This window comes from Theobroma cacao, chromosome 2 (genome assembly GCF_053813885.1).
Source record: "Theobroma cacao isolate CCN51 chromosome 2, ASM5381388v1, whole genome shotgun sequence".
Classification (NCBI taxonomy): domain Eukaryota; kingdom Viridiplantae; phylum Streptophyta; class Magnoliopsida; order Malvales; family Malvaceae; genus Theobroma; species Theobroma cacao.
In genome coordinates, this window is record NC_142640.1 from 568,693 (window position 1) to 579,028 (window position 10,336).

General features: G+C 33.0%; 1 protein-coding gene across 1 annotated transcript; it reads left to right on the top strand.

Annotated features, from left to right (window-relative positions):
• The first annotated feature begins 358 nt into the window (after window positions 1–358).
• On the top strand, window positions 359–2,263 carry LOC18607061 (tyrosine decarboxylase-like). The gene has a single exon (XM_018114808.2). The coding sequence runs from the start codon at window positions 516–518 to the stop codon at window positions 2,067–2,069; it is 1,554 nt and encodes a 517-aa protein (XP_017970297.1). The 5' UTR covers window positions 359–515; the 3' UTR covers window positions 2,070–2,263.
• Window positions 2,264–10,336: the final 8,073 nt, after the last annotated feature.

Below are 10,336 nucleotides of genomic sequence, written 5' to 3' on the forward strand. Positions count from 1 at the left end.
TATTCTGTGTATTGAGGTTGGATCTTAGTATCCTTGTGGTTACTCTAATGATAAACTTTCCTTTGATCGAGGAGTAAAAAAAAAGAAAGAAAGAAATAGTGAGGATTGTAAATGCCAACACAAGCATACATATAAACAATGCAATAGATTCATCCCATTGTCACAATTGAAAACGAATAGTATAATAATAAATTAGCAAATTGGCCGTTTATTATATATCATACACATTGCCGACACGAAATATGGCTGTGCATTGAAGGTTGAACAGTAGAGTAATTGCCAAGAAATGCTTGGAAACAAAATAAAATATATATATATATATACCCAATAGAATTGCTCGTCAGTGGCCATACCGAATTTAAAGCCACCAAATCGTACGCATGAACGTAATTGCAGGTTGTTAGCGAGAGAGAGTGTATATAAAAAGCTCTGCTGGTTGCCTGATCAATACCAAGCACCTCGTCATTCTTTCAAGGAAGCAAAGTTGACTAGCAACTTCTGTTTTTTCAATCTCAATGGGCAGCCTTGCGTCTATGAATGAAGATGGAAGCTGTTCTACCAACATCGTTAACCCCCTCGACCCTGAGGAATTCAGAAAGCAAGGTCACATGATTATAGATTTCTTAGCTGACTACTACCAAAACATTGAGAAATACCCGGTCCTCAGTCAAGTTGAACCAGGCTACCTTCGGAAACTCTTGCCAATGTCCGCCCCATATATTGCAGAACCCGTTGAAGCAATTCTTCAAGATGTTCAGAAACATATAATCCCTGGTATAACACACTGGCAAAGTCCTAACTATTTTGCATACTTTCCATCAAGTGGCAGCATTGCTGGCTTCCTTGGGGAGGTGCTTAGCACCGGTTTCAATGTGGTGGGATTCAATTGGATATCATCACCAGCTGCGACGGAGCTTGAATCCATAGTCATGGATTGGCTTGGTCAAATGCTTGAGCTTCCTCAAAGTTTCCTTTTCTCTGGAAATGGAGGGGGTGTGATACAGGGAACTACTTGTGAGGCCATGTTGTGTACACTAACAGCAGCAAGAGATCAAATGCTGAGCAAAATTGGGAGGGAGAATATTGGGAAATTAGTTGTCTATGGGTCGGACCAAACACATAGTGCTGTAGCAAAGGCAGCTAAAATAGTGGGTATCGACCCTAAAAATTTTCGGGTCATCAAGACAAACAAATCAGCATCATTTGGTCTGTCACCAGAATCATTACGAATTGCAATAACTACGGATGTAAAAGCAGGACTGATCCCACTATATCTCTGTGCCACAGTGGGGACAACATCGACCACAGCTGTTGATCCATTGGGGCCGCTGTGCGATGTAGCAAAAGAATATGGAGTGTGGGTTCATGTAGATGCTGCTTATGCTGGAAGTGCCTGTATTTGCCCTGAGTTTCGACATTTTATCAATGGTGTAGAAGGTGCCAATTCTTTTAGTATTAATGCTCATAAATGGTTCTTCACCACTTTGGATTGCTGCTGTCTTTGGGTGAAGGATCCAAGCACTCTTATCAAATCCCTCTCAACCAACCCAGAATACCTGAAGAACAAAGCAACTGATTCGAAGAAAGTGGTAGACTACAAAGATTGGCAGATAACTCTTAGCAGAAGGTTTCGAGCTATGAAACTTTGGCTTGTGCTTAGAAGTTACGGTGTGGCCAATCTTAGAAACTTTCTGAGATGCCACGTTAAAATGGCAAAACGTTTCGAAGTGCTCCTGGCTAGCGACAACAGGTTTGAGGTGGTAGTACCCAGGTACTTTGCTACGGTCTGTTTCAGGGTTTTGCCATCCGCTTTGTGTAAAATTCGGAATGAGCCTTGCGGTGAAGCTGATCATCATGTCCATCAGAAGCATGCAAATGAGTTCAACAGAAAATTGTTAGAGTCAATCAACGCATCGGGGCATATATACATGTCTCATGCTCAGGTTGAGGGAATTTATATGATAAGATTTGCCATCGGCGCCACTCTTACAGAGGATAAACATGTTATCAAGGCTTGGGAGGTGGTGCGAGAGATGGTGGATACCATGCTCAAGCTCAATCCACAGTAATTATTTCTATATATATATATATATTGACAGAAATTGATCCTGTCTTTCTCCAGTAGGAGCTGTTTTAATTTCTCTTGTAATTTTCCTTCTACTAAGTAATAAAGCTCATTGCGTTATTCTGGTTCTAAAGTGGAAAGCCATATCCTACATGCATCAAGCTGTATTGGTGTAGGTCCATACTTTAGTCAAGAATTAATATACCATCATGAGAAAAATCTAGAAAAAGATGACAATAAATTCCATAATATATAAATTAATTAATGCTCGCTCTTTCTTCTTCTTTCATTTCCTTTTCGACTCTAGTGGCTTTTAATGCAAGTATTTTTCGTTTGCTTTGGTATATTTCGTGAGTAACAGAGGGACAACTGGGAAAGGCAAACTGATTAAGAGTTGAGACCTGGAAACAGGAAACTTGATCAGCTGACCCACAAAGGCCAAAACGCGCAAAAATTATTTTCCTGTATCAAAGAAAAGAAGTAGTTAGAAGACGACAATGCGAGTTGAAGTGATCTTTGATATGGAATTCACATAACAAAATAAAGAACATGACAAAAGAAAAAGAAATATTAAAATAAAAAATATATAAAAAATTAAAAATTTTAAAAATTTTGAAGAGCCCCCATGCTTCCCTCTCGGAAACAGGAAAGCTGGGGAGCTGACGAAAGTGCAAAAATTATTTGGCTGCCAACGTGCCAGCAACTCCAGATGATACACAAGGGTACGAAGCTAATAAAATTAACGGTGGGTTTGAGTAATTAGTTCATAAATGGCATAGTACCCCTGTTTAGGTGGAGGAAATACCAAAGTCCTTGGGGCATGCAATCTATTGATCGTACCATTTATTTGTATATATATTATTTAATTATATACCAAAACTATTTATTATGTACAACAATTTTTTTTATTTGTTTTTGGTAAGTCACTTCCACTTGTTACAAAGATTGAACTAATAAAACGATAATCCTGTTACAAAAGCAACGTAGCAAACAAAGAATTCAAAATAAATAAAGTAATATTGATACATAGATTAACACATAGGCTGTACCGAATATTTAAAAAACCTAACTTTAAGACCTCACCTCGACTAATGTCATGATCATAAAAGGAAAGAATAACATCATCAAATCATTATCACGTCATAAATATTTTATTTCTGTCCATTTTCATATTTGTAAGAGAGTAAACACTATGATTTAGTTTCTCTAAAAATATTCGAAAACATTGACAATCAATGACATTGCATAACTTTTAAGATTTTTTATAAAGATTTAAAACTCACGTGATGAAAATATTTAAATGTTAAATACGATATAATAATTAAAATTTTCTTTTCAAATCGTCATGAGTCACAAAATATCTCTAATATATAAAACAGGTTATGAACATACAATAGACATGCATTATATGTGAATATTGTATGTGTATATACAAATTATATCAATTCATATTTCATAAAGGTCTTATTAGAATGTTGCACCATAAATACGTAAAAGAAAAGATCAGGAGCGAAATGTGTGCTTTTCGTCCTCTTTTAGGCTTGTAGCCTTTTAGGTGTCCCTAATCTCTATAATTATAATGGTACTCAAGGGTTAATTGCAAGAGTTGACGTGGAAAACTGCTCTGCCTCATAAAAAGTGATAGGTACTCTATTTTTCATTAATTAGTATCATCTTTTGTTTTTTGGTAAATTTTGGCCGTCAGGTAATGTTAAATTTTGGACAACAGGTTTGAGGTGGTAGTACCCAGGTATTTTGCTACGGTCTGTTTCAGGGCTTTGCCATCCGCTCTGTGTAAAATTCAGAATGAACCTTGCGGTAAAGCTGATCATCATGTCCATCAGAAGCATGCAAACGAGTTTAACAGAAAATTGTTAGAGTCAATCAACGCATCGGGGCATATGTACATGACTCATGCTCAGGTTGAGGGAATTTATATGATAAGAGTTGCCGTCGGCGCCACTCTTACAGAGGCTAAACATGTTATCAAGGCTTGGGAGGTAGTGCGAGAGATGGTGGATACCATGCTCAAGCTCAACCCACAGTAATTATTTCTATGCATATATATATATATATATAGACAGAAATTGATCTTGTCTTTCTCCAGTAAGAACTGTTTTAATTTCTCTTGTAATTTTCCTTCGACTATGTAATAAAGCTCATTGTGTTATTCTGGTTCTACAGTGGAAAGCCATATCCGACTTGCATCAAGCTGCATTGGTGTTTGCCCATACTTTAGTCATGAATTAAAATACCATCATGAGAAAAATCTAGAAAAAGATGACAATAAATCCATAATATATAAATTAATTAATGCTCTTTCTTTTTCTTTCATTTCCTCTTCGACTCTAGTGGCTTTTAATGCAAGTATTTTTCGTTTTCTTTGGTATATTTCGTGAGTAGCAGAGGGACAACTGGGCAAGGCAAACTGACTGAGAGTTGAGACCTGGAAACAGGAAACTTGATCAGCTGACCCAAAAAGGCCAAAACGTGCAAAAATTGTTTTTCTGGATCAAGGAAAGGAAGTAATTAGAAGACGACAATGCGAGTTGAATTGATCTTTGAGATGGAGTTGATAGTTTGCTTTTAAAGTGACTATGGTTGAAGAGACTAGAGAGATGACTGGATAGGATGTGTCTATTTAGTTTAAAAACTTGCATGCTATTAAATTTTTTAAATCGAATTTAACCCATGCTAATTAATGGGTTAAATTGAAACATGTTGAGAATATCCTACACTTGAGTATCCAATTTTCCATATTTACATCGTCCTTCTTCAAGATAAGATAATGGAGTAAAAATTAAGTAAGATTTCTTATCATTTTCTTTTTAGAATTTTGTATGGAAACTTTGCTGAAACAAATTAAAATAGGCTGGAATTTGGAACCAACTCAATTGTTAGAATCCGAAGTTTCAATTGAGAAATTGGTTGGTGTAGCTAGGTCCTTACTTTAGTCAGTAAATTAAAATACCATAAAAAAATATATAGAAAAAGATGTCAATAAATTCCATAAATATAAATTAATTAATGCTCTTCCTTTTTCTTTCATTTCCTTCTCGACTCTAGTGGCTTTTGATGCAAACTGATTGAGAGTTGAGACTTACAAACAAGCAGGGTGGAGTTAATCAATTTTTATTTGGGGTAAAAAACGAAGAAAAATAAGGGTTAAAAACTTTTAAAACTAATTAATACGTTGAATTTAACCAACAATAAAAAAATTTATAATTGACAATAATTTTATATAATAAGTAAATAAAAAAAAAAGAAAGACTTATCATAATCTTTGAGAAAAAGTTGTACTCGACAATATTTCTTGAATACTAATTCATTAATTATGGACTTTATATTGAAAATGTTAAAAATATCTTTCTCAATATAAACAACTAAATTATTTGTCAAAAACTCATTATCCATTTTGTTCCGAAATCTTATTTTCACAATTTTTATTGCTGAAAAGATTTTTTCTATAATTGCTATAGAAATCGAAAGAGTCAAAACAAGATGAATTGATCTATCATTCAGGATTAATAAAAAAAATGATACATTCATGAAATTTTAAACAACAGCCAACAATATAACACTATAATTTATAGTTAAGAATTACATAATAATTTTTTGAATTTTTAAAAATTAAAATTATAAAAAAAAATCTACATAACAAAAAAAAGAAGAACATGACAAATAAAAAATAAAACCTACATAATAAAAAGGAAAAAAGAAAAACATGGTCAATTGTTCCTAATTTTTTAAAAAAAAAACTCATTAAAATTATAAACATGTGAACAAATAGAATAAAAATAAAATATAAATAAATATAAATAATAATATAAACAAAAAAGAAAACAAAATAAAAATATATATAATAAATAAAAATTATTTATATTAATTATTAAATATAAAAATTATTTTAAAAATATTAAAAGAAAAAATATATATACATCTATAACTTCTATAACATAAGTAAAAGGAAGCCCCAAAGGGGCTTCCACACTTGGCCACGTTTGTGCCTTCTTCTGTTGACATGTGATTAATTTAAAATAGTTGATCTGAAAAGAATTTTGAGTTGGTTTTTGTGGGGCTGGTTGCATTAGGATTGTCAACAAGGGAATTTTTCTCTTTAGCTTCAGAAGAGGTTTTTTTCGTTGAGTGATAGTGTTTTGGTTCACAGGAAATTGAAGCTAACAGTGCTTCCATATATTAAGAAATATATATATTTTTTATAAAATATAATATAAAACTAAAATTTTTTGGTGGATATTTGTAGATTTCATCCAAATTTGACGTGAAACAAATTTTTAATTTTTAATAAGACATGATAAGAATTACAAGGTGGATTAATTCTAAATAATTTTGAAGGCATGAGATAAAAAAGTATTAATTTAAATTGAAGATCATTTAGAAAATTTCATCATTAAAACTAAAAAAAATTAATAAGTATAATTAATATTCATTTTATTTTGACTTTTGTCGTAACGTGCTGGTCCGGGAACCCGTCCGCTAGACGCCGGCGAAAATTAAATGGTTAGGGAGTCGCCACCAATCTTTTTTATCTAGGTGTGATTGGTCACCTATTAACCCGATTCTAATCGACGAAGTCCTAAATTAATTTTAGATCCGTCGAAAGAACGAGAACTGGTCTACATTTTTAGAGATGGGTTCGGGAGTGCGGTTATGCACGGAGAAGGGTTCGCACCTCCGTGGCGCCCATTCCACGAACGGTACCATTTAATCTTAAGTTATCTTAATATAGCCTTCTCCTAATTTAATCCCTACTTTATTAATTAAATTTTTATTAAATTGACAGACTGAGTTTTTTATTTAGCTTTACGTATGCACATGATGCGAGCGTAAAATGATGTCATGACTTGTTTATTTTAAATGATAGAGTCGGTAATCTTTTATTGAAAAATTATTCGAAGACCATCCCAACGCTTTGGTGAAGTCTCGAAATTTTCCTCACCTAGAGATATCCCCGGAGGAACTCGTCTCTACAAGCTCCTCGGGGAAATCCCATCCTCGGGACTCCCGCACCATTTGCAAGGTAAATATGGCATGTTATGACAGGATAAAATGATGATATCTACATGCACGCGTTTATTGATTTAGGTGATTTATAATTCACCCAATTATGTGTTTAAAAAATTTTGGATTATTTATTATTTTTTCTATTTTTTTTATTTTTTATTTAGATCCGTATCTTTTAACTAACATTATTGATTAACATTTAACTTGATTATATAACTTGTCGAATAAACAATTAATTAATTTTTTTAAACGATTAAATTAACTTTATTCAGTAATATTTATTTAAGCTAATTAACTAATATTATTAATTTAAATTCCAATGCAACATTATATAAATTTTTTATATATATTATTTTTTTAACAACAACTATTTGACTTAACGGGTATTGGAGTTTAGAGTTCGGATTTATCCCGACGCTTCGGTGAAAATCCGTCTCGAACTTTGCACCCCAAAAAAATCCACTTAAAAAAAAGCAACTCTTTGCCTTTCTTAAGTGAAATTTTTCCAATAATCATTTCATTTTTTCATTCATTTTTTTATTATATTTTTTTTTTATTTTTATATTTGTATCAAGTATTTTTGTATATATATTATATTCACAACTATCTAAATATATTTATAATATAACTATTTCTTTCTCTTTTTTTTTTTTATTCTTCTCATTCACTTACTCTTGTTATCGTTATTATTATTATTTAATTATTTATTTGATTTCTTAAATATATTTTTTTTATTTATTATTTTATAAATACATTTATAATTTTTGTAAAAACTATATTGAATGCTAATAAAATTAATACTAATAATATAATAACTCAAATAACAAAAAAAGCAAAACTTACCTAATTTTGAGTCTGACGAAATCCAGATGAATTCAAGAGCCCACAACTTTTTTCTTGTCTTGTTTCTCTGTCAACTTGCTTTGTCTTCTTTTTTATTTTCCTTTTCTTTCTTTCTTTTTTCTTGTTTTTCCTTTCTTCCCTTTCTTTCTCTTTTTTCTTTTTCTCTTTCCTTTCTTCTCCCTCCCCTCGGGTCCCCCTTCTCTTTTTTCTTTTTCTTCTTTCTTCTTTCTTCCTTTCTTTCTCCTTCTCCTTCTTCTCCCCATTGGCTTCTTCTTTCTTTCTTTCTCCTTCTCTTTCTCTCATTTCTCCCTACGGGTCTCCCTTCTCTTTTTTCTTTTTCTTCTTTCTTCATTTCCTTCTCCTTCTCCTTCTTCTCCCCGGCGTAACACTCTTTACCCTTGAACCCCTCTCCTTCTCCTTTCTCAGATCTAACCCCCTTTTCTTTTTTTGCTTTTTGTTTTGTTTTGTTTTTTTTTTTTGTGGCTAGGCTCTTTTGCTGGTAGATCTAGGATTTTTGTTCTTTTTTCCTCGTTCTTCTTTTTGTGTCTGTGTTCTCTCTCTTTTTGGGTTTTTGCAGGTGGTCTTTTAAAGAGCTGGGTTGTCCAAAAATTTGGACAACCCGGCGAGGGGGTTCTGGCACCAGGGAGTTGATGGCCAGAACCCCATCATGCGTAGTGGGTGGGGGACGGGATGGCGAAGGGATGGTTGGACGTACGCCCAGCCATCCCTTTTTTTTTTAATATATATATTTTTCTTTATTTATTTTATATATTTTATTATAATTTAAATTTTTTGTTTTAGGTGTCTACAGTTGCCCCTCTTTGTACATTCTTGAGAATCAAGGATAGTGCAAAGACGTAGACACCACATTTGGCTTATCTCGAAGCTAGTTGGTTTAATCAAATCGATCTAGACTCGACTTATCTCCAAATAAGTTCGATTTAAACAAAAATAAAATTTCTAGACTTGATCTGGGCTTGACCCATGTTAGAACAAATTCAATTAAAATTTCTTGGTTTAATCTAGGCTCGACCTATCTCACAACAGGTTCGATCTACAAAATTGAAGTTCCTAGACTTAATATAGGTTCGACCTATCTCACAACAGGTTCGATTTAAAAGTTGAAATTCCTAAACTTAATTTAGGCTCGACCTATCTCACAACAGGTTCGATTTAAAAATTGAAATTCCTAAACTTAATTTAGGCTCGACCTATCTCACAACAGGTTCGATCTAAAAATTGAAATTCCTAGACTTAATCTAGGCTCGACCTATCTCACAACAGGTTCGATCTAGACTTAATCTAGGCTCGACCTATCTCACAACATGTTCGATTTAAAAATTAAAATTCTTAAACTTAATTTAGGCTCGACCTATCTCACAACAGGTTCGATCTAAAAATTGAAATTCCTAGACTTAATCTAAGCTCGACCTATCTCACAACAGGTTCGATTTAAAAGTTGAAATTCCTAAACTTAATTTAGGCTCGACCTATCTTACAACAGGTTCGATTTAAACAAAAATGAGATTCCTAGACTTAATCTAGTCTCGACCTATCTCACAACAGGTTCGATTTGAACAAAATTAAAATTCCTAGACTTAATCTAGTCTCGACCTATCTCACAACAGGTTCAATTTAAAAAATTTTCTTAATGCAAACTTAATTGGATTAACATGAAATGAAAAGACTCAAATCCGTGCATTAAAGCTTTACAATCTCAACATTTTAGGTCGAGTGAATTTCGACTTTCAAAGCTTGGGACATGAATTAATTTTGATTCTTGTCGAGTGCATGGCTAGACATGTATGCATGATTGACATGATAGAATGATTTTCATGTTTATGATTCATTAAGGTTCCAAGACCTTCTCGCTTCATCCGATTTTTCACTGCAACTTTCGATCTTCTTTGCCTGTTTTCTTTTCTCCTGGAGAACTCAAGTAACTCCAGATTTTCTCTAAGTACCCTCTCTTTTGACATCTGACTTTGCCTTAGGTTCAAGGCTCTGCCATTCCCTTTTTTCAACATTAAGTCTTTTGCTGAACAATGAGTGTAATTTCTTGCTTAATTAGTTTATTTCTTTTACCAATCATCATTCATTTCTATGACAATCACTATATGAATCATGGGATGGTAAATAACGAAAAGGTTAAAATAAAGAGGCGAAGGAGAATTTCATATACGAGAAACCAAATAATTCAAGGCAAAAAGAATTTACAGGGCAAAAATTAGATCTTTAAGTAATGAACACTCATACCACAAAGAGAAAACAATCTGATATTCGACTTCAAGAATTGTCCTTGATTGATGTCTTGAGCAAATCTGTAGATTGCAGATTTCCTAACTTCCCCTACTTTGCGAAATTGTTGAACTACATTTATAGTGTATTTCTACCTCAATCTTG

What these genes read in the sequence shown, in the direction of transcription:
- LOC18607061 (XM_018114808.2), top strand. Translation starts at nt 516, where the DNA reads ATGGGCAGCCTTGCGTCTATGAATGAAGATGGAAGCTGTTCTACCAAC.